Here is a 25,904-nt window from a genome sequence, read left to right as displayed (position 1 = left end):
TTCCCCCTTGATCAAATGTGAACATTGACCCTTTGTAAAATTCACAATAGCTAACTAATCCTTATGTGTGTGGACCTACATGTAAAGCCCTAGCTGTTGCCAGACACAAATCGAAGAGGAACTTGTTGTTTTGAGTGTTTGAACTAGACGACTTCTAAATCATTCACTAAAATAAAAATCACAATTAAGTACCAGATAAGCAAACACTTAGTCAAAGTTTTTCAATTCCTCCTACTATGAGTAAAAACCTACCACTATATATTATTATTATTATTAGTCTTGGTAAAACGGGACACATTTGGTTTGGAATAGATGTCCTAAAGTTTTCTATACATGGAGTGCTTTATGCTTATTGATTACAGATTGTTCCTGGTATTTTAAATTTGATTATATTTAAACATTTTAGCTCATCAAGCCAATTTTAATATTACCATGTTGATACCATAGACCTCACTATTGGTTGACAAGATAGCTCCCACAAACATTGCGACACACCTTCCCGGTGGGGGCCGACACAGACAGAGCTGATTTGGCTTTCACTGTGATAAACGCAAACACACGATACGTTCAAAAGCCGGATTTAGGTGGAAACAGGACGAATGTTTTACTCCATATAAGCAGGTAGGATTGTCTCGAGTGATTTGGTCGAGGATTCAAGGTAATTATTATATAAAAGAGCGCCATGTATAAACTTTCAACTTAAAAAGCTCTTTTTTTTGTGACGGCCGCCACATTGGATTACACAATAGTGTAATTTTAGCTCGAAATATTTACGTAAAATGAATGATAACTGCCAGTTTTTTTGCTTTTAACCAAGAATCTAGAGTGTTATTTATATTATTTATTTATATCATATTTGTATAATTTCCGGTGATGTACATATTTATTTAGAATAATTTTCAACTTAAAAAGCTTTTTTTTTTTGTGATGGCCGCCATGTTTTATCCATACACAATTTCACATTCATATGATCAAGTAATTTTCGGTCAACTGCCGTTTTTTGGCAAAAAAGTAGTAATATAGATATTTTTGCGTCCATACAAAAAAAAAACAATCACCTTTTACGTGTTTTATTTTATGTAGCATTTCAATCTAAAAACGACGAGCCAGATAGCCGGCAAGACGTGCCTCTGTGCTGAGGCAATAGTAACATCGGAATTCAATCGAAATGTTGTGATTGTATTAAGAAAAATGCAAATTTTGCTTTTGTTGAGTAAAATTAAGATGATTTTACATGCTTTCCTCAAGTATTAAGTTTCTGATTTGAAAATTGAGTGAAAAAAAAAAAGTTGCAATTTTGGGCAAAAAACATGATATGCTAAATATTGCTATTATCCTGAAAATATAGGCGATTATCTCTGCGTTTGGTGATTTTTGTGCATCTAGCGTAAAATTTGAGAATTATATAGCCATTTTTGGTTTTGTTATACTTATATTTAAAAAATATATATATGATTTTATCCGGGAACGACTTTGAATTTTTTTACATCGCTGCTCATGGAGACTCATATATGCCTAAGGGAGGTGCCTGTTTTGGTTTTAGGTCGCTAGCGGCTTTGGTTTTGAAAATATTTGAATTTTAAGTTTTTGAAAACAGCCCCCCTACGGATCGACTCGTGCCTCGTGTCCCGTCAACTGATAGTGAAGTCTATGGTGATACTAACAAAGACAACCTAAGTAAATGCAAAATGAAGTTATTAGCTGCATTTAACATTTACTTGAGCTGTCTTTATGAGATGTTACAATGGGTTTGATGATCTGAAACATTAAAATTTGCTAAAACTGCAAAACAATACTCAAAACAAGACAAAGGGGAAAAATTACTCTGCCCATGTATAGTACCGTATTTTTCGGACTATAAGTCACAGGTTTTTTTTTCATAGTTTGGCAGAGGGTGCGTCTTGTACTCTGGAGCGACTTATGTGTGATTATTTACGGTCGGATCAGGCCAACTTCTCTCTCGCTAACTTTTTTTTTAAAATAAATATATATTCATATATTTATACTAAAACGATGTATGGATGTTAAATAAAAATAAATAATTTGGATAAAACAGAGAAGGTGTTGTGCATGCCTGCGCACATGAACGCAGTCGCCCCGCTCTCTTTTCAAACTTCCCCTTACGCCCTCCGTGAGCATCCTGGTATTTCCTTTTCGATATGGAGCAGCTATAGGAATGAATAACAAACTAAAGACAGCGGAATTGAAAATCAAACAACTGCGGTAGGAGTGGGATATGGAAAGGATTCAAATTGATTGTTGAAGTTGATATACGGAAACCTGTGTCGGCTTTGCTGAATGTAAACCAATTTGGCACTTTGGTCTCATACTGGAAATATATTTAACAAACTTTTCCAGCATTATTTCTTTATATAAATGCATTTATAATGATCATAAAAATATGTAGACTTTTTAAACATTGAGAAGACTTGCGTTTTTTTTCTGCCAACTCGAGGAGATTAAAATAAATGTCAAATCCACTATCCGCCTGTTAGAACAGACACGCAAATATGAAAGATATAAATGTTTATTAAATATCCATCTTAGAGTCTTGTTTAACTGTGAGAATTTGTTACAAAAGACAGGCTTTAATTTGTTGTCATTATGCATATATGCACCGGCATCGTCACAAACGTGACCACACAAAACGCAACCACGCATCACATCCCCGCATTTCCTCCTTCTCTTAAGTCCTCACAAATAAAACATACAATTTCAGGGTTTTTTCGGGCTCGTGCCTACAAATAAAACATAAAATTTTGGGGTTTTTCGGGCTCAGGCAAGCAAATCAAATTCATTGATCGGGCTTGGGCCGCGTTGGGCTTTAATACCCGGGGGCTGGTCGGGCTGGATTTTTTTAGGCCCGATCTAACTTCTAGCGTCATGTAATGTTGGCATACCGTACACCTACTCAGCCTGTTGTTTTCTATTGTATTTTATATTGCCTTTCAAGATGACATGTCTGTTCTTGGTGCTGGATTCTATCAAATAAATTTCCCCCCCAAAAATGCGACTTATATATGGCGGAAAACACTCAGGTGACTTGAAGTTCCGCTCTGAGACCCCCAATTTGGCTAAATTTCAAAATTGTCCGATATGCATATGTGATACATCATTGGAAAGCTTAAAATCTCAATTTTCTGGGGGAATTTTTTTTTAACAGAAGGGCATTTAAAAAAAAAAAAAAAAAAAAAGTTTTTTAAACAGCAAAACCATATCTGGAGGTGAGAGCACGCGAGAGCAGAATTACAGACGCCATGATTTTAACAAATTATTATCGCGTGCTTACCTTGTTTCAATCCAAAAACTCCATGTAGCATGTATCACTGAGTGTAAAGACACAGCTGTGAGTTGCCACAGCTGGATTTTTGGGGAATTTTATCGGTGAAACATGGTAATATAACAAGGGTCGCAATGCAGAAATCGCAGACATCAAGGAGTGGTCGAGATATTCTTTTTCATATATTTACCCTTTTAAACGCTTTTTAATTTTTTTGTTTGTTTGTTTGGATCGATTATTTATCCTCTAACATATCAGGGAAAATGCGAAAGTAACAAAAACAATACAATTAAGCGATAGTTATGAGGCAGATATCCGTGACTTTTTTGCAGACACCATTTTTTTCATTCTAACGTAATTTGTTTAAAAGTTTAAAATATGCGAGTGAATAATTTTTTAAAGTCTTTTTTTTTTTTTTACGAAATATTGGACATTGAATAATGATTCTTAGCTAAAAATGACAGATATTTTGAATAATAAATATAATTACTTGCCTTTTTTTTATGGCTGGGTTAAAACAAAAGCGGTTGCGCGACATCTGTAAAAGGGGGTTTCCGGGGTAAAAGGGACTAATTCAAAATAGTTCGGGGGCTTAATGGGCCATGAATCTGCTATGGCAGCATATAGAAATATTGTTCTATCAAACACAACAGTTGTTTTGGCTTAAAATACAGCAGTTTATTTTATAGAGGGTTGCAAGAGCAGAAACTGCTTTTTCAGTCTTGTCTGTGTTTTCCGCCATATGTTTTTTTCCTTTTCATTGCGCATTTATTGGCTGGTGCGACTTATACTCAGGCGCGACGTATAGTCTGAAAAATAAGGTATGTATTCTATAATAACTCGCAAAGATAAAACCTGTAAGCTCTCCATCTCCTCCTCATAACACAATTTTAAATTTCAATAACACTTAAATAATATGTGCAAATACTCATGCGCGCACACATATAGTACATACACACATGCACAGTACTGCTCAGTGCTGTGTGGGCAGCATGGTTGTGCCTGCTGGGAGAAGATCAAACTGCGTCTGATCTATTACTTACGCGTCTGGCTCGGGCTCCTTGTCATTTTGGGACTTTTGCTGTGGCTGAAGAACATTATTTACCAGCTCAGTGATCCCACTAAAGGGAAACCACCTGTTCAAATAAGCAAATAAGTGTGACAGGTACAGCGCAGCGAGTCATCACGTGAGAAAACAATATATCCAGTGAGGTATTTTAAGAACCGGAGGTGTGATTTCCAGGAAGTGAACAATACTTGGGGACACTCACTACAACTAGAGCAGAGAGAGGAAGCCAAAGACACAGCAATGACACAACTAATGTGTCCTAAAACGGGAAATGGAGGAATAGAAATCCAGAAACAGGGGGAAAGCTGAATCAAGAAAGCTCTACAGCAGTGGAAATGAGAGCAGCGTCAAATGCTCATCTGAGGAAAGGAGACACTATAGGGGTCAAGTTCGTCCAACAAGTACAGTAGACTTGGTTAAAGTGAATCCAGTACGGGGAAAAAAATAGAATCTGGGAAGAACTAGTGATCAGATTTCAAGGCTACAAAAGCCAGTCAAAGTGCAGCCAACACATAAGGTGCGAAACACAGCCACCAACGAAGGGAAGTTTGTCGGCCTTTGACTAGATTTTAACAGCAAAGTTGAAAAGGAAAGAGTATTGTCATTAATATCATGGAAGACCTCTGTTTAGCACATTTGGTCAAATTATGTTATTACTGCAGCAGCCTCCCATTAATTTAGTGACATTTCTTTCCTCTCAGACACAGAAGGCACAGCCACGTGAAGCACATAACACCAAATGACAGGAAGAAGTTTCAAAGCCTATAGCAGTCTGGGTAATGCAGTTTACTTACTGTGCCGACTGAGGCTTTGTTTCTTCTTTGATCCTAAAACATAAATCAAATTGTGTATGATGAACACAAATGGATGTGAAAACACAAGCAAAAAAAAAAAAAAAACTCAAACTTGTATTATAAAGCTGGTATAACATATTGTAAATGGTAATCAATCTGTCATAATATATAGAATATTATGCATGGTGATGAGAAGAAGGTGATATTTTCATAATATGCAAAGTACAGTTACAGGGTGAAGGTCGTTTGACAAAGACGACAAATGGTAATTCAGACAAACTCAATGGAAGGTGGTCCATATTAACCATAAGACCACAGAGTCAAGGAAAACAAACAAAACCCAGCAAGAAAAGCAAAAGCTTAGAAGCCTCTCACACGTGAAAATGAACCAACTGAAGAATATTATTAAAGTGGTCTGTAAATTAAAAGCAAAGTATTACTGTTTAACAAAGCATTTCAGTTTATCATCTGAATGACAAGCAAGCATACAGCTGACACAGCACTACTATTGTTTAGATCACTGTAAGATAAACAATATAAGAGAAGATAAAAGTTCTTTTTACCCATCATTCTTGCTGCTCGCTTTACCGATGAGCCAGTCCATATTTACCCTCTCAGTGTGTTCTCCCAGTGACCTACAACATTGTAATTTATTGGTCCCATCAGACTTGTCCCCATGGTCACATTACAAGCCTCATATTTATCAGATCAAGCCCTCTCCCAGCCAGCATGTCGACTGGACAGAAAGTGTATGAATGTCCTCTGAAGCACTTGGACCCACATCCCATGTGTGTCATTTGCTCCTCGACTCCACTGAATGTGTGAACAGGTTAGTGTGGGAGTTGCCTATTGTTTGCCACAGGACAACAAATGAGTGAGGGTAAAACGAACGAAGTGACAATGTCAGTATCCTGGCAGCTAAAGAGTGCAGCTGGAAGTATTCAAGTAGTATTTTGTTTGTTTGTTTGTTTGTTTGTTTGTTTGTTTGTTTGTTTGTTTGTTTGTTTGTTTGTTTGTTTGTTTGTTTGTTTTGAGCCAGTTCTGACAATACCTAATACAGTACCACACTGCTCTCTAGTGGGCATATGTTCTGCAAAACTAACAGCTTGAAAGAAAGTATCAGCTATTTTTAACTGAATTTAAATCAGTAATGCATTTGTGTCTATGCAAAATGAGGTACACTTGTAACATCAAACCAACTTTCTATGTTCTATATGTCCTAGCCTTTAGAAACCTTTACAGGTCCTACATAGAGATAACTAACAAATAACTATGCATGTGAACAGGCACATTAGTGTCTTCAAGAAATATTATTATGGAGTGATGCACGATAATACATTTTTCAACCGATACCGATGACCAATAATGTCCTCCTCATTCCAACCGATAACCGATAATGTCAAGCCAATAATTCAATTAAAAGATTTATGTAAAATTTTAAAGTATACACAAGAGAAAATATTACTGTGCAAAAATATAATTTATTGCTCTTTTTTTCAACATCAAATATGAACAGGTAGTAAATTCCAACATCTAAATAATGACATATTGTCTGACATTGTGTAATGGTAAACTTTTGGCAACAATTACTTACAGAGTAAATTCCTAAGTTGCACAAAAATGCCTTTAAAAGTAAGCCATTCCTAACATATATAACATTACTACACTGCAAAAACACACGTCCTTAAAACTAGTCAGTTTTAAGTGTAAATCTATTGGAAATAAGTGAAATTATCTGCCAGCGCTTCAAGTGTATTTCTCTTAGATTTCTTGGAAAAAAAATAGCTACCTGAAAATAAGCTTAACAGCCTTATTTTAAGCAAAAAAATATTATACTTAATCCTAAAAAAAAAAATTTAAAAAAAGAGGGGGGGGGAATGTGAATTTTGAAATGTTTTTTCATCTGTGTTGCCCTATAATGTTTCTTACTGGTTATTGCACTTGGAAGGAAGAAGGAAAGATTTTGAATAATATTTGTGGCTACAGAATTTCATTGTTATTTCATTACAACAGGAAAGTGCTTATTTAGATTCATAAGTTTTAATAAGTGCCAATAAGATTTTATTATCTACTCTGACTGTAATTTAGCAGGCATATAAATTAAATAATTTGAAAAGTGATTGCTAATGCTATATGCTTTGTTGCACACTGTGAAAATTATTAACTCAAAATAGGGAGATGTCATGTATCCATTGTGCAGCGCTTTGTTTACATTTGCGGCACTCACGAGACTTGCTTCACAGCAGCTAAACTGATACACGGCAGTACTATTTGGCCGGAGTTGGAGCTCGCATCCATGTGCGTGTTGTTTTGTACCTGAGTTTTGTTAAGCCGAAAATAAAGGCAGCGTTACAAAGTCATCTGACCGCTCGTCATTTTACATACTGAGTGCATTACTGGCTGACTGACTTCTTGTGTGGTTTTCTGCATGTTTAAATTGTCATCTAACCACTGTGCCGTCATGATAAGCTTGCTTACTTGACATCACTTATCCAAATGAAACTGATGTGATTGGCATGTTTTTCATGAAGAATGGTGGTACTATAAACTGCATTATTTTTTTATCCGCTTTGGCTCTCGGGTCATTTTGGTAAAAAAAAAAAAAAAAAAAGTCTTTCGTCGCGGCGGGGGCAGCTTCGTTCGTACCGGATAATCCGCCCGCCCCGGCCGGTTTGGCACACCGTATTCAGGGCCTGGCTCTGCTCCGGACAGAGGTGCATGCCTCGCATCCCGCACGCCGGGGCCGGCCCAAGGCATTTGGGGGCCCTAAGCAAAATAATGCCAAGGAGCACATATTTTTGGCACACCATTTCGTCACAGTGTACTGTGAAACCCATACATGCGATCCAACCCATACGTCCATATTTTGTATATTAATCAGGTTTTGTTGCACTGCATACTTCAAACTTCTCACCCCAAATGATTTTCAGTACTTACAGTAGATAGCGTCAAACCTTTTTCTAAAAGAGGGAAAAGAAAGAAGTTAAGGAAGAACTTTTTTTTTTTTTTTTAAGCTTGAAATTAAGTATCAAAACTCACAAAAGTCAAATAAAGCAAACTGCAGTAAACAAAATAGAATATGAATTAAACAATTGCCAGATTGGGGGCCCCCTAGTGGTCAGAGGCCCTAAGCAGCTGCATTGTCTGCGTATAGGCTGGGCCGGCCCTGCCGCACGCCGTGGGGGAACGCTCGAGAAACCGGGGTGTTCGCTGGAGGTCCCGCTGCCACGGAACCAGGCTCCGTCGGAAGACGGCTACTTGTTGACTATCGGTCTCGTGCCAGTGTTTAACCTTAGATGCGAGTTTACCACCCGCTTTGGGCTGCATTCCCAAACAACCCGACTCCGGGAAGGCCGCAGCGTCTCTGTATCGTCACAAGCCCCATAGTTTAGCTTAGTTTGTGTTTACAATAACTTTAGCATCCCCGCTAGCAGCAGCCTCGTATTCTTTCCAAAAATCTTTGTGATGCAGTTTTAAATGGCTGCTGGGTTAGTGGTGTTGAATGAGGACGCTTTCTTTCCGCCTCGTGGAAGTTCTGCAGTGCATGTTTTGTAGATGGCGAGAGCGTTGTTTTTTTTGACACACGCTAAATCCAGCCACACTAGTAACAGCCGCCATAATCTACAACAGCTTCTTGTCGTGTAACTCCGTCTCCTCAAACCCTTCTCCCTCAGGGGCTTCAGAGAGAGAAGGGGTTGAGGAGGTGGTGTGCCGAATTCTTCGGTTGCGCACATTTGGAGACTAAATCAAGTATACAATTGCGGATTATCGGTTGATTTTTTTTTTTTTTTATTATTATCTGGATTATCTGTGTAACATCATAATTGCCAATATTGGCCGATAATTATCGGTTACCGATATTATCGTGCATCTTTAGTAGTATGTACTGTGTACATATTATATGTACAGTGGGGAGAACAAGTATTTGATACACTGCCGATTTTGCTGGTTTTCCCACTTGCAAGCCATGTAGAGGTCTGTAAATTGTTCCATAAGTTCTCTTCAACTGTGAGGGATGGAATCTAATACAAAAATCCAGAAAATCACATTGTATATTTTTTAAATAATACATTTGTATTTAACTGCATGAAATAAGTATTTGATACATTATCAACTAGTAAATATTTCGGCTCTTAGTTCTTTTTTAAGAACCCCTCCTGTTCTCCACTCATTACCGGAAGTAACTGCACCTGTTTGAACTTGTTAACTGTATAAAAGACACCTGTTCACATGCTCAAACAAACTCCAACGTCTCCACAATTGCCAAGACCAAAGAGCTGTGTAAGGACATCAGGGATAAAATAATAGACCTGCACAAGGCTGGGATTGGCTACAGGAAAATAAGGAAGCAGCTTGGTGAGAAGGTAACAACTGTTGTAGCGATTATTAGAAAATGGAAGAAGTTCAAGTTGACGGTCAATCTGCCTCGTTCTGGGGCTCCATGCAAATCTCAACTCGTGGGGCATCACTGATCATGAGGAAGGTGAGGGATCAGCCCAGAACTACACAGCAGGACCTGGTCAATGACCTGAAGAGAGCTGGAACCACAGTCTCGAAGAAAAACATCGGAAACACATTACGCCGTCATGAATTAAAATCCCACAGCGCACGCAAGGTCCCGCTGCTGAAGCCAGTGCATGTCCAGACACGTCTGAAGTTTGCCACTGACCATCTGGATGATCCAGAGGAGCAATGGGAGAAGGTCATGTGGTCGGATGAGACCAAAATTTAACTTTTTGGTCTAAACTCGGCTCGTCGTGTTTGGAGGAAAAAGAAGGATGAGTACAACCCCAAGAACCCCAGTGTTGCTTTCGTCAACGATGACCAGGACGAAAATATTTTGTCGAAAAAAAATTTTTTCATGACGATGACGAGACGATATGGAGCTAAAAAATTGTTTGGGAAGACTAAAACATAACGACGAATGCCAGTTTTCGTCTGACGAGACAAGAACGAGACGAAAATCTGCCATACTTTTCGTCATATTTTCACAATGTGTGACGTTTTAGGTATAGTTAGTCTGCATGGCAGCAGTGTTTGGTTGTGTCACTCATGTGACATGCTGCGCCCCACCAACTCACCCATTAGTGTCCTCTCCAGTCTTGCCATTGCTTGTTTTGAGACAAACACGGTAAGATCTGTCTTCTCATCTTGGCAAGCGAGAATATGCAATGTTACTTTCGCCCTTAAAGGTCTCTGCTAATCATCACACACAAAATGTAACCTTTAGCATTAGCATAGCATAGCATTCACATTCACGTTAGCATAAGGCTATTGCTAATGGTGAGTGGCCTCTTTAACCTTTCGGACAACTTTTTTACATACACTTTGTGGCGTCCAGGAGGGTAAAATTAATTGAAAATAATGCAGTATTTTTCTGCTGAGGGTGTATTATCACGTGATAGATTTGTAGATACTACAATATGTGCTGGTGTGTAAATGTCCATACGAAATAGTTGGAAAATTTTATTTATTTTTTTCATTTTTGGAATAAAACTTTCGAATTTTACAGACAAAAATATTGAGTTAAAGTGAACTAAAACTAGACAAAATTAGTCTTGAGTTTTCTTCAACAAAAATTCGACGAAGACAAACACATTTTGAAATGACTAAAACGTGACCAAGACTAAACAGTATTATCAACCAGAAGACTAAGACAAAGACGAAAATTGAAAGGGCTACCAAAAACGGCACAGGTACAAATGGTATCGGCATCTATCATTGAATTCAAATTGAACAACATTCTAAAATAACAGGTTGAAACATAACCTATTTAAACAACTAAAATGCAGCATTAGTATTCATATACAGAGGTATGAAAAGGCACTCGTGATGATTTTCAAGATTTTCCTTTTATTAATAATTTCTTGTATGAATCAGCAATATCAATTCAATATGTAAAATACCGTAGTAGAAAAAAACTAACATTACAGAGGTAAAACAAAGTTTATAGAACTTACAGAAAGTGTGTAATAATTTGACTAAATATGATAAGTGCAAAAATGTGGTCACCCTTCTTCTTTCTTGACTGAATACATTAAGCGACAGGTGTCAAACCGGTTCCAGAAAGGGCCAAGTGGGTGCTGGATTTTGTTCCAACCGATACCGCGCAGAGAGTTTAACCAATGAACTTCCTGCTGAAACAAACAGCACCTGACAAAGTTGAACTGATTACACATGTAAAAGATCTAATTGGTGAAAAGGTGTCCTCTTCATTGGTTGGAAAGCAAACCTGGACTCACTCGGCCCTTTCTGGAATCAGTTTGAGCACTAGGAATTGTAAGACATAGATTTTGATTATCATCGCTGACCCGTGACCAACTTACACAGGTAAAGCCAAAAATTAGAAAGGTCTTAAGGATGGCCATTTGCAAGTGTTTCTCCTCTTTGCATCATCTCTAAAGACTGGCATCATTGCAGCCTCAAAACTACTCTCAAATGACCTAAAAACTAAGATTTTTCAGCATTATGGTTTACGGGAAGGATATAAAGACCTGGCTAAGATGTCAGATGTCAGTTTTCACTTTGAGGATTAGAGACCACAGGCCCAGTTCTCGTTAAGGCCCAGAGTGGCCTTCCCATTTTTCGGTCTTGTTTTCAGCGAATGTGTTGATCCGAGCAGAGCAGAAAACAGTCACTATATTCAAAAGAAGCGCCTCGGTCGCCATTACTGATTGACATCTGCTTGTCCCGCCTCCCGACGATGTCTGTTGTCGGACCACGCTCTTCGCGGCAGTACGCAGTGATCAGGTAGGCTCTGTTTTTGTAGTGTCACAACTCGTCTATTCCAAGGCACACTTCGACATTATGACACAATGCTGTGTAATCTGACACTGCAATTGTCAGGAACGACCAAAAAAAAATGGTGTAGTTTCAGTCAGGCATAACAGTAATCAGAGCAAAGGGTGGCATTTTTGAAGAAATGAGAAAATCAACATCTGTTCAGTTTTTAAACCTTTTTCTGTGAAGTAATAATCCCACGTGCTTATTTATAGTTTTGATGACTTCAGTGAGCATCGACAATGTAAATAGTCATAAAAATAAAGAAAACACATTGATTGAGAAGGTGTGTCCAAACTTTACAGCGCCAAATTACTCCCACATTATGGGTCATATAGGCATTACATGTATAACAAATGTTAATATGATGTCGACACATGTGTAAACAAGGTTTTAGGAGGTTAAGCCTAAAGTTGTGACACTTATTTTCAAGAGATTAAGAATAATATAAATGTTTTGCAAGTAAAATTTGGGTTCACTGCAAATTGTACATTTTTGTCAATAAAATACATACAATTTACCAGAGGAAAACTGGTAAAAACAGCTATCTCACATATATTCCTCTTTGGCAGTATAATCTCTCTACCTCTCTCACCTATAAACCAGCTGCTTCACAGAAACATTGATGTGGCAGCTCTAAGAGCTGTGAATCATCACTTTTTCACACTGCTGAGACAAGGTTGGCAACATGTCACATGTACCTCAGCAGATCCGACAACTTCTGATTGGCAGTGCAAGCAAAACCTTGCTAGCCGAGTACTTTCTTTTCACTATTAGAAGAAATAAGGGTAGCAGCAGGAGTGAAAGTGGGCCGGAACGACACGGATTGGCATTCCACCATGAACTACGTAGGCGGAATGCCGTTCCGGCATACGGTACTTTGATCCCGAAAATATGACGGCAATTATCAAAACCCCTTGTTTAAAAAAAGCCTGCCACACTGCCACACACACGTCTCCAATTAGAACAATTTACTGGCGTCAGATTTACATACACAAGTGTTAACAACAAGCCTAATAAAGGGCTTTTGTAGCGTCATCCATTTCCACTGATATTTATTATTCATTTCTTGTACGTAGTTCTTCCCAGCATCTCTCTCTGTATCTGACAACTCGCATCGCCCTCCACACACAGTGCACATGCACTGCAGTGCACACAGAAAAAAAAAATTGACTCTGCTGTCTGTTCAATTGGCTGACATACTGACATGTGATCAGCATGGCTAGTTAGCTGTGATTGGTTCAAATGCACCTTTTTTTTTTTTTTTTTTTTGGAACAACAAATAAAGGAGGGGGGGCTTGTTGAATTAAAGGGGCAATGCAACGGATAATTGATCAGATCTTTAAGAGAAAGGAAAGAGTTGAAGAAGTTTATTTTATTTTATTTCGGTGGTTCAAAACATCTTCCATGTTAATGAGCACTTCAAACTTATTTTCGTTAATTTATGTAAGGCTACTTATTTATTTCCTTGTAATTAAAAAAAGTCAATGCTTGCTTTGTCTTCAAAATATATTCAATTTCACTGTGCATAATGTAAGTCATTTGTACTTTTTTTTTTTTTTTAATAAAAAAATTACTTTTTTTTTTTTTTTTTTTTTTTTTAAGTGTTAACATTATCTTCAATTTGAAAGTACATCCTATGTTGTAGAATAGTTAAAATTGAGGTTTTGCTAGATTTGAGGAAATATAAAAACACCCTGAATTGGTTGCCAGCCAATCGCAGGGCATAAGGAACACAGTCATACCTAGGGACAATTTAGAGTTTGTGATCAGCCTACATGCATGTTTTAGGGCCGGGGGGGGTGCAGGAGTACCAGGAGCAGGCATGGTGAAAACATGCAAACTCCATACTGGAAGGCCGGAGCCTGGGATTGAACCCTTGTGAAACCTGTTGTGTTTTATTGTGTGTAATATTAATAACTGAGCCAAAAGTGGTTTCAGCATTTTAGTGGTTTTAGGAGGTTCAAGACGCCCCCCCCCCCCCCCCCAAAAAAAAAAAAAAGAAAAGAAAAAAAATAAGGGCTCCGTGCCGAACTTTATGACAGGGAGTTCCTGCAAGAAATTCTAGCAACTTTCACCCCTGGGTAGGTAGCAGGGATAAAAATAAAAATCACCATAAGAAATAAAGTAAACAAAGCTGTAATTTAATATATGATTTTATCACATTAGAGGTCTGTTGCAGAATAAGTTTCAAACATGAATGATCATTACAATAGCTTTTTTCCCCACATTACACATATCCCTCTCGATAAATATTTTAGATATTAACAGCTGTCTGAATATCAGCAATAATAATTATAATAACAACTAGAGTTGTCCGAAATCAGCCGATAAAAGCGTTTAAAAATGTTATCTGATAATATCAACATCGCTTTCTCATTATCGGTTTTGGGCCAATATGCTGTCATGTCCACTTATTGCCTGCCTGTTTTTCTGGTGTTTTTCGCCCCCTGCTTGAGCTTAGGTGTAATTACTTTTCATAAGTTCCAGCACTTTCAGCTGACGTAATCATATGTTGACACAAGCTAAATTCACACAGCTAAATGGACGAGCTAACACATGCAGCCAATGTACCACAGCAGTTCTTGCCATCTCACCATGTTGTTTGTGCCTAATACAAGCATCGCTTGGAGGTTATATTCTTCCTGTGTTTTATATTCATGAGCATTGTGCAGTATATTAGAGATGTGTATATTTCGTTTTGAATTTGTGGTAAAATGTTATTACATGAGTTCAATATTTCATTGCTTGCGAGCTGTACTACCAGTTGCTATTCAAATTGACACATGGTGTATACTTTTCATTATTTTGTGACTGTACGTCATATTATTGACACGACATTTTGTTGTTTTCAGTTTTACCAAAAAGTCTCAATGCGCTTGTCAATAGAGAGATGACCAAAGTAAAGCCAATTCAACTTTATTCCAGCATCTGACTTCTTTTTAGAGCGTGATTTGTTCACTATCTGTCAATTTGTGTGCCCACACACACATTGAGGACAGAATAATTCCCTTATTGGAACTTTGCACTTACTCTTCATCAAAAAACTGATGTTTGCACTATTTTTATTTCAAAAATAAATATAGTGCTGTGCTGCAATATAGACACTTTTTCTATAACTTCAGTTGAATTGGTTCTCTTATTTTTGGCAAAATGTTTATCTGGAATACCTTGAAATTGTTACATTTTTCATTAGAAAAGCATCCAGTGATGCATCACAGTACAATTAGCCATAATATGTTAATAATATGTATGTCCACGACCACATATATTGGTATCGGTTTGATATCGGAGTTGGACAATATAGGGATATCGGTTATCGGTTAAAAAGTCATTATCAGACAACTCTAATAACAAAAATAAAAGGAACCAAATGACATTAAAAGTAAACATTGCTTTAAATGTTTACTCCAAAAAGTTTATTTAACAAAAAAATAAAAGGAACCAAATGACATTAAAAGTAAACATTGCTTTAAATGTTTACTCCAAAAAGTTTATTTAACAAAAAAAAAAAAAAAACTTAAATCATGATATTGCAGGACTGTCCAAGTGTCCTTGGGCATGACACTGAACCCAAAATTGCTCCTACTGGGCATGGCAGCTCCTTGCATGGCATGAACTCTTTCTACTAGTGTATGAATGTGTGTGGGCGCAAATGGGTGAATGTGAGCCTGTAAAGCATGCTGGGTAATGTAATGGTGTACAGTATGTAGATAAATTTACGATACAAGTCCAGGGTTTCCCCTACATGTAAAAGATTGTGGCGCACCACCACACCAAAATAAAAGCTGCCACGGCTTGCAAATTATTATTACTTATTGTTATTTAAAGATACATTCTAGGTTGCATTGCTGCCACCTATTGGTCAGAATAAGTCACTGCATCTATTTTGTGACACAGTTTGGCTCACAAGTCATTTACTTGCACAGTTCTGTGTTTGTCGGTTGCACTGACATTTGTGAGTGCTTTCTGCTACGTTTCCGCCTCAGAAATATTTTACGTTTACAGTAACCTATGGATACGCATTATATGCATACCTATGTGTAGAAAAGTCATATGTACAAAACTTCTCAAGTGTTTTTGTTGTGTTATAGAAGCCAGCCTATGCTTAAGGCTAGTTGTAGCTCAAGAAAGTTGTGATATCTATATAATAATTCTGTATGTAAGTGTGTTGTACAGTTTGTAGTGTATTGAGTATTGAATATGTGTATGTTTCTGTGTTATAGTTTCACAATATAAAAACGAGTGACCTTACATAAATGCAAGAAAAGACCAAGCCTTGTGCTTTATTGAAGTAAATTCAGTGTTAGCTGGCTGTCGGGCAGTGCACAAGGAAACGCACCGTTTTAAGTTCTTTATTGCGTGTGTTTGACCCGAATCTTCGCGTACTAGCAAGCATTTTTTTGTTTCTGATTCACTGGTTTTAATTTCAGATGAGTATTTTGAAGTATTAAGAAAAGATTTAAGTTGTAAATGGACGAGAGCCCATTAACAGACGGACTATTATTGTTGTGGTAATGTAGTAGGTATTCAGGCTAAATAAAGAAAAGAGGGGAAAAAAGGACCATGGGATGTAAGTAGCTGTAACCAACTACGCATTTTACATATATTTACCATAGCTGAGAGCTATGACATTAGGGGAAACCCTGAAGTCATATACATGTACCACTCGACCATCAAGGGACATCTGGTGTATAACATTAAGGTCTAAAATATTTTTCAGGTATTAGTCTGTGGACAGCTGTTTGTTGAAAATTCAATTTTAACCTTGCTATGGGTTAATTTTGACCTTAGAACGGACATTGAAAGGCAATAATCAATTGTCATTTAATTCCGTATCTACTCTTTACAATCCAACAAGCTACTTAAAATGCAGGTAAAACATATTTCATTTTCCGTAATTGCAAAATGTAGCCAAAAATCTATCAGGATAATAATTCTTCAAAAATTGTGTCGTGTAGGCTTGTCACGGCCACTTATAGGAAATCAACATATGTACTTTGAAAACAAATTAATTCTACTAGTAGACGGCGCGCATAAGTGCACAAATACTTTTTTTGACTTATTCTGGCACAGGGAGCTGGGAAAAGTGTGATAGGCTGGTTCATTGAGGGGGTTGGCAAGCGCTACCGTGGGATGCTGGTTGGCCTTAACACAGATAGAATTTAATCTATAGGGCACACTCGTTTGAAAAGGTAATTTAACAGTGTATAAGTCAGACTTCCTGACCAAGGACTAACATTCAGAATGTTGAACAGGAACTGTCAACTCCAGGTTTCCTGCACCACAGGGAAGTGGTTAATCTGTTGCCTTAAATAACTAAAATCCATCTGTTTCCTTAGATTATTTGCCAGGAATTAAAAAAAGCTCCTTCATGTCTCCCCATTAGATTCTCAAATGGCTCATCTGATCACAAAGCAGCTAACACATGTCCAAGTTCATTTCCAAATCAAGATAAAGGAAACACTGACTAAGGAACATGTCATAAATTAGCCGGATGTCAACTGGTTTATTACATTGTTTCTTTTATAGCTCATTGTGTCAGGTACTGAGCCAATATATTAGGTACATAATTTAACAAAAATACAACTCAGATATACAGTGGTATGGAAAAGTATCTGAACCTTTTGGAATTTCTCACATTTCTGCATAAAATCACCATCAAATATGATCTGATCTTTGTCAGAATCACACAGATGAAAAACTGCCTGATTTAAAGTGCATGTGACACGAAAAAGCATGTTTATTTCATAATACACGCGGTATTTTATGCTCCTGAATGATATGGACCGCTTGGATGTGTGTGGAAGCGATCGCTATATTTATTTAGTTTTTTTTAATCCCGCACCATGAAAATGAGTGACTTCCGGCTTCGGTCTTGCATTGAGGAGGAAGGCGCAGTGACGTGTACGGGTGAAGGCGTCCTCTTCACTAAACAGCCGTATTGTTGTGTATGAGGACTAAGGATTCTGCTGATTTTGCGGATTAATACGTTTATTTTTCGCACCACGCCAGCCAAACGGCTGCAGAAAAATCTTGCTTTATGAGGGAGAGGCGTGTGCGCCTTTTTGGAGTTTCAAAAGGCTCCCATTTACCGTGGATATTGGCCAAAACAAGCCTTACTACTGTGGGAACATTGGACTTACGAGGAAGTGAGTAAACATCTTGTTTTGTATTATGTCAAATACGAATACAGCGATTACAAAGTAAACACTACAAACTTTCTTTAAATAAAGGACTACTTACGTTTGATCATTGATAGGCATATAAAAAGCTCTCCTCGTGCATATTAGCTGCACGTTAGCTGCACAACAACTGCAGCCGCCCTCCGCCCTTCGCGGATCGGCAAACCGCCCTCCGCCAAGCCGCGAAGACAATCGAAAACCCAGTCGTCATGTCAAATAATCGAGACTAGTTATGTGTGATTTTCCGCTTCGAAGACTTTGAAACATCACTCGGTTCGGGTAAGCATGTCGGCTAGCTGTCACGCCCCTTGGTTTCTTTACATTCTCCGAAGCCGGGGAAGGGAAATGACATATGTCCGATTTAGGTGTCATAAAGTATCGTTCAGGAGGTGCGACAGTAAAGGTGAAGTCTACAGTTTTGACCATTATGGAGTAATTTTGCCATGTCGTCCTGAACAAGTAAAATTTTTATTATTTCATATTCCATTTAGCACAAGACTGTTATTTGTCATGACCATGCGATTTACTTAGCAATTGGGGAAAATACATGGATAAAAAGAATATCCTGTAAAAATATTGAAGTAAAGAGACAGAAACAATGACACTTTGCAGCTCTCTTTGCCGCGTTTTCCTCGTTGTGAATAGTTCCCCCTCGACGGGCTGACTGGTCCTTTTCAAGCCATTTATTTAGCTATTGGGGAAAAATACTTGGATAGAATGAATATCCTGTAAAAATATTGGAGTAGTGAGACTGAAACAATGACATTTTGCGGCTCTCTTCTTCGCGTTTTCCTCGTTCTGAATAATTCCCCCTAAATGGGCTGAATAGTAAAACCGATGAGCCCATTCACCCCCTGACTTCATCCACCTGTTGGGGACGCTAGAGCCCTATAATGGTAGGCGTGGCTAATCGGCAGATTAAAAGACTAATTTCTCTTCATCTGCGCTTTGCTAAATTGTTGTATATAGTCGAATCGTCTCAAAATATGATGCTAATTCACATAATAATGCTATTTAAGACTTTTTTCTCCTGCCTAAAACCACCCAAACATTTATAGGTTTTCATATTTTAATGAGGATAGTATGCAAACAATGACAGAAGGCGGGAAAAATAAGTGAGTGAACCATCACATTTATTATTTTGTGGGGCCCCCTTTGGCAGCAATAACTTCAACCAGACGCTTCCTGTAGTTGCAGATCAGTCTGGTAGCACGATCAGGACTAATCTTGGCCCATTCTTTTCTACAGAACTGCTGTAGTTCAGTCAGATTCCTGGGATGTCTAGCATGAATCACTGTCTTTATGTCATGCCAAAGCATCTCAATGGGGTTCAAGTCTGGACTTGGCCACTCCAGAACGTGTATTTTCTTCTGAAACCATTCCGAAGTTGATTTACTTCCGTGTTTTGAATCATTGTCTTGTTGCAGCATCCATCCTCTTTTAAGCTTCAACTGTCTGACAGACGGCCTCAGGTTTTCCTGAAAAACTTTTAATTTCATTCTTCCATTAATGAATTTAAGTTGTCCACGCCCTGAAGTAGCGAAACAGCCCCAAATCATGATGCTCCCTCCACCATGCTTCACGGTGGGGAAGAGGTGTTAATGTTGGTGAGCTGTTCCAATTTTCATCCACACGTTACGTTTTGTGTTACTCCCAAACAATTCAACTTTGGTTTCATCATTCATCATCACGGCCAACATCAAATCTGACATTCCTGGGGAAAATTATCAAAAGGGTTGTGTTTGAACAGATCCAGACTTTTATGATGCAAAACAATCTTTTTAACTCATTTCAGTCTGGATTTCGGCCACAACACAGCACCGAGACCGTGCTTATCAAAGTCCTAAATGATATTCGTCGGAATACCGATGCAGGCAAATCATCTGTTCTGTTACTATTGGATCTCAGCGCCGCATTCGACACGGTTGATCACAACATACTACTCAGCAGATTGGAACAGTGGGTAGGGCTTACTGACACTATTCTTCAGTGGTTCACATCCTATTTACATGACAGAGATTTCTTTGTGTCAATCGGAAACTATCAGTCAGAACGAACCAAATTCACGTGTGGAGTCCCTCATGGGTCAATTCTTGGACCACTCTTATTTAACATCTATATGCTTCCGTTAGCTCAGATAATGGAACAGTATGACATCTCCTATCACGCCTACGCAGATGACACACAACGGTACATTTCTGTGTCCCCACATGATTATAGTCCCTTAGTCTCCCTGAGTAAATGCATTCATCAAATCAATGAATGCATGTGCCAGAATTTTCTCCAGTTAAATGTGGAGAAGACAGAGGTGATCATTTGTGGGCCAAAAAAGGAAAGGTCAAAGATAAGCAGGCAACTTTGCACAATATCACTTACAGCTACAAATCAAGTCAGAAACCTTGGCGTAATTACTGACTCAGACCTAAAATTTGATAGCCATCTAAAGTCCGTCACTAAATCCGCTTATTACCACCTAAAAAATATAACCAGAATTAAGGGGCTTTTGACTCAACAAGACATGGAAAAACTTATGCATGCATTCATTTTCAGCAGATTGGACTATTGCAACGTTATATTTACGGGTCTTGATAAAAAATCAGTCAGGAAGCTGCAGCTAGTACACAATGCTGCAGCCAGAGTCCTCACAAATACAAGGAAGCTGGACCACATTACACCGGTTTTGAAATCGCTACACTGGCTTCCAGTGAGTCAAAGGATAGACTATAAAATACTACTCCTCGTCTACAAAACACTTAATGGCCTTGGACCAAAATACATGCTTGACTTGTTAGATTCCTATGAGACATCTAGACTCCTAAGGTCGTCTTGAACGGGTCTTCTGCATATTCCAAGAACAAGAACCAAGCAGGGTGAGGCAGCATTTAGTTATTATGCTCCTCACCTCTGGAACAAGTTACCTGAACGTCTGAAGTATGCGCAAACTGTTAGCTCTTTTAAATCAGGGCTAAAACGCTTTTGTTTAGCACTGCATATCCATAACTGGCTATATATTTCAATCTACCTGCTTTCTATTCCTCTTGTGCTTATCTCCATTGCTGATTTCAATCATTATTATTAGTAGTACTTTTTGTATTATTTTTGTTTCATTTTTATTTCTTTATTTTTATTCCATTTGTGATTAAATGCGATCTTTTGTCTTGGTTTTTACGTTGTATTGATTTAAATGTGATTTTTATGATCTTCATGTGATGTAAAGCACTTTGAATTGTCTTGTGTTGAATTGTGCCATATAAATAAATTTGCCTTGCCTTGCCTTGCCATCAGTCCACAAAATATTTCGCCAAATTTCTGTGGAGTGCCAAAGTGCCTTTTTGCGAACATTAATCGAGCAACAATGTTTTTTTCAGACAGCAGTGGCTTCCTCTGTGGAGTCCTCCCTTGAACACCATTTTTGGCCATAGTTTTACAAATAGTTGATGTGTGCACAGAGATATTGGAGTGTGCCAGTGATTTCTGTAAGTCTTTAGCAGACACTCTAGGGTTCTTTTTTACCTCTCTGAGTATTGAAACAATGACATTTTGCGGCTCTCTTCGTCGCGTTTTCCTCGTTCTGAATAATTCCCCCTCAATGTGCTGAATAGTAAAACTGATGAGCCCATTCACCCGCTGACTTCATCCACCTGTTGGGGACGCTAGAGCCCTATAATGGTAGGCGTGGCTAACCGGCAGATTAAAAGACTAATTTCTCATCATCTGCGCTTTGCTAAGTTGTTGTATATAGTCGAATCATCTCAAAATATGATGCTAATTCATATAATAATGCTATTTAAGATTTTTTTTCTCCTGCCGTATGTTCTTTAACTAAAACCACCAAAACATTTATAGGTTTTCATATTTTAATGAGGATAGTATGCAAACAATGACAGAAGGCCGGAAAAATAAGTGCGTAAACCATCACATTTATTATTTTGTGGGCCCCCCTTTGGCAGCAATAACTTCAACCAGACGCTTCCTGTAGTTGCAGATCAGTCGGGCACCACGATCAGGACTAATCTTGGCCCATTCTTCTCTACAAAACTGCTGTAGTTCAGTCAGATTCCTGGGATGTCTGGAATGAATCACTGTCTTTATGTCATGCCACAGCATCTCAGTGGGGTTCAAGTCTGGACTTGGCCACTCCAGAACGTGTATTTTCTTCTTCTGAAACCATTCTGAAGTTGATTTACTTCTGTGTTTTGAATCATTGTCTTGTTGCAGCATCCATCCTCTTTTAAGCATCAACTGTCTGACAGACAGCCTCAGGTTTTCCTGAAAATTTTTTTAATTTCATTCTTCCATTAATGAATTTAAGTTGTCCACACCCTGAGGCAGCAAAACAGCCCCAAATCATGATGCTCCCTCCACCATGCTTCACGGTGGGGATGAGGTGTTAATGTTGGTGAGCTGTTCCATTTTTCATCCACACATGTTACGTTTTGTGTTACTCCCAAACAATTCAACTTTGGTTGCATCAGTCCACAAAATATTTCGCCAAAATTTCTGTGGAGTGCCAAAGTGCCTTTTTGCGAACATTAATCGAGCAACAATGTTCTTTTTCAGACAGCAGTGGCTTCCTCTGTGGAGTCCTCCCTTGAACACCATTCTTGGCCATAGTTTTACATATAGTTGATGTGTGCACAGAGATATTGGAGTGTGCCAGTGATTTCTGTAAGTCTTTAGCAGACACTCTAGGGTTCTTTTTTACCTCTCTGAGTATTCTGTGCTGAACTCTTGGCGTCATCTTTGGTAAATGGCCACTCCTTAGGAGAGAAGCAACAGTGCCAAACTCTCTCCATTTGTAGACAACTTCTCGGTCGATTGATGAACATACATACTTTTAGAGATGGGTTTGTATACTTTCCCAGCTTTATACAAGTCAACAATCCTTGATCGCAGGTCTTCAGACAGCTCTTTTGACCGAGCCATGATGCGCATCAGACAATGGTCCTCATCAAGACATTTCTTACCAGATGTATGTTTTATAGTGGGCAGGGCAGCTTTAAACCACTCATCAATGGTTGGGCACACACCTGACTTAAAATGTTTGGTAAAAATGGGTTTCAAATTGCTCTTTAAGTCTCCTTAGGCAGAGGGTTCACTTAGTTATTTTCCCCTTTCTATCATTGTTTGCATGCTATCCTCATTAAAATATGAAAACCTATAAATGTCTGGGTGGTTTTAGTTATATAGCAGACTCTGTATTTTCATCTGTGTGATTTTGACATATATCAGATCACATTTGATGGTGATCTTTTGCAGAAATGTGAGAAATTCCAAAAGGTTCAGATATACCATTGTAAACGGAAAGGTATTCTTTAACCAATTTGTTTGTCAGATTGTTTAATATTTTGATTTGTTGTTCTTGCTTAAGAAAGGCAACTACTCCAAGGTGAAGAAACCTTGTGTTAAATCGTCTGGGTTGGGGTAATTAGTAGCAATTTTACCAACAGAGACGTTTTGGAAACATCTATGCTTTCCACTCTTGAGGAAAACATTTGTGCTCCATTATGACTCTTCCCTTTTGCACAAATCAAGCTCTACATACATGTGTGGGGGACTTTGATTTGGAAGAAGACAACTGGGCCAACTTTAACCCCATCAAACACCGTTGGTAGGGACTAGAACGGAAAATAAAAGCCAGGCTTATTCATCCAACATTCATCCCATTACTAATATGTGTCACTAGCTACGCAACACCCTTGACTCATATCAGCACATCACATGATACCTGTATTCAAAGAAAAACAAATATCTGAATGAACATGTTGTTTCTGGTTGGGTGCAGCAGGTAGACTATTCTCATTTGGGGGCTATAATAATAGCACAGTCATATCTAACAATAGAATTGTAATAGATACCCTGCTGTTGTTGTCTCAGCGTTCTCTACTGCTTCCTGTGCCTTTTCATTATCATTGCACATGAGTGGTGAATTAATATAAACTTTAGGATTGCTCAGTCCATAATCAAAATTCCAAATACATCACAGTCTCTCAAGGACAGTCAAATGGGCGTACGGGACACCCCTCGGTTAGTTGGGCCAATTCAGGGGGCTGGCCAGACTACCTAGCACCAAGGAGTGCTCGTGGCGGGCAAAGCAGGCGATGTGTGTAGTAGCCCGGGTGGACAAACCGTGAGGGGAGCAGGTGTAACTTTTTGTGCCGCCCAGACGTGACTCGAGCAGGTGGAACAAGCGACTGGGGTGGCGGTCTTCACCAGTGACTGAACTGCCATATGAAATAGGGTACAACAACACTCAATGCAATCGAGGGTAAAAACTGGCCAGTAGTGTGAAAAAACCCGAAGAGAAAGCGGGGTCTAAGTACGTCCCTCACTAAACATAGAATACAATACAGACAGACAAGCATAAGGGCAATTTAGATAAAATCTCACTTGAAAATAATGATGTGCTGGCCATATGGTGTTACACACTCAAGCTGAAGCATCCGGTAACTTCAACTTGAAATCATCATACTGCCCAGAGGCAAAAGTAGGAGTTAAAGACTTGCACTGTAAAAGTGCTCGGGAAGAGAAACTAAACTGAACATGATAGCTTTGAACATCTGTCGAGACAAAAAAGCCTGTTGAAGTCTACTGCAGCAAAGTCTCAAATCAAAGAACGCCCTTGCATTAGCTCTTATACTGCACAGACGGAACGACATGCCAATAATCCAGATGATGCAAGCATGATTAACGGTAGTTTACCTGCTTGGTAAATTGCTTATCAATATATAGCATAGTAGGAAATTCCCCATAGATTCTATGTGTCTTTCAGAGGGTTTCTGTGTTTTGCACAACTAACCACCACCCTGACCTCATTTTACTTCTCAACAACCAGGCATTGCAATGTGTAGTGGGATGAATAATATTAAGGGATTAGCTGGAGACCCTCAATCAGATTTTGGTCAAAGGGCAAGATCCTGAGATCACTGCATCAGCTTTGTCCCAAATGATGGGGATGACAAAAGGCCTCCTAAGTTATTTTTATTATGGATCTTACACACAAAACCACGCATTTTAAACATTTACACATGAAGACAATGAATTGATTGATTGATTCATTCATTTAATGTATCAACAAATCTACTTCTTCCCGGGCAGTGCAACAAGTAGTCCAGAGCCGACAATGCACACTACTGTATGTCCTCGTGTAGGTTCTATGCCAGTTCTTTGTTTGAAGTGTTTTCAAAGACTTGCCATACATAAGTCTCAAGGCTACATTTGTGATGTCGTGTGAATCAGTTTCTTTTTCCTCCCTTTTTTATGGCAATCAGTGGCATCCGTAACCCACCTACCGCGGCTTGTACTTGACATCCACTACAACACTGTAATACCACTCGACATCAAACCCTCTTCATCGATGGGCGTCTCCAAATTAGAACAATGGCGAAGTGGAATATATACAATGTGTGAACAGCACAATCAGATATGGAGCATAAAACTAATTTAGAGTGAATGCCTCATAAGGATGGAACAACCAAATTAAAAAAATTGGCAAAAATAATGCTTTAAAAAAAATACAGAGTGTCCAAAAAAATTGTATACACTCCTTGACTATACATTTTTTTTCTATTTCAGATTTGATTTGGAGTAGGAATGGCAGATACTGGGCTTACGTTAGAGCAAAAACAACAAAAAAATTGTTCTGAAAAACATTCTGGAAATATGAAAAAAAAGCTGAAGTGGTGATACGCTTTACACGTGAGTTCTACAGAGATGCCCAAACGAGATAATTCACCCCAGTCAATGTGCCTTTGGGAAAAAAATGGTCCAATAAGTCTCTTGCCTGAAGGTCCACA

General features: G+C 38.5%; 1 protein-coding gene across 25 annotated transcripts in view; it reads right to left on the bottom strand.

The window, feature by feature from the left end:
• rims2a (regulating synaptic membrane exocytosis 2a) overlaps nucleotides 1-25,904 on the bottom strand; it is a 253,884-nt gene that overhangs the window by 212,373 nt on the left and 15,607 nt on the right. For 19 of the 25 annotated variants that reach the window (XM_057834860.1, XM_057834861.1, XM_057834866.1 and 16 more), the window contains exons 3-4: nucleotides 5,144-5,176; nucleotides 4,324-4,416 (exon numbers count right to left, since the gene is read on the bottom strand). The exons of 5 other annotated variants lie outside the window; for them this stretch is intronic. In XM_057834860.1, the coding sequence (XP_057690843.1) occupies nucleotides 4,324-4,416; nucleotides 5,144-5,176 (126 nt within the window). The remainder of the gene's footprint in view (nucleotides 1-4,323; nucleotides 4,417-5,143; nucleotides 5,177-25,904) is intronic. One more of the 25 variants, XM_057834857.1, reaches the window with a different exon arrangement.

The sequence above is a fragment of the Corythoichthys intestinalis genome, chromosome 4 (assembly GCF_030265065.1).
Source record: "Corythoichthys intestinalis isolate RoL2023-P3 chromosome 4, ASM3026506v1, whole genome shotgun sequence".
Lineage (NCBI taxonomy): Eukaryota > Metazoa > Chordata > Actinopteri > Syngnathiformes > Syngnathidae > Corythoichthys > Corythoichthys intestinalis.
The sequence above is the reverse complement of the archived record's forward strand: the minus strand, read 5'-3'. Positions and strand labels throughout refer to the sequence as shown.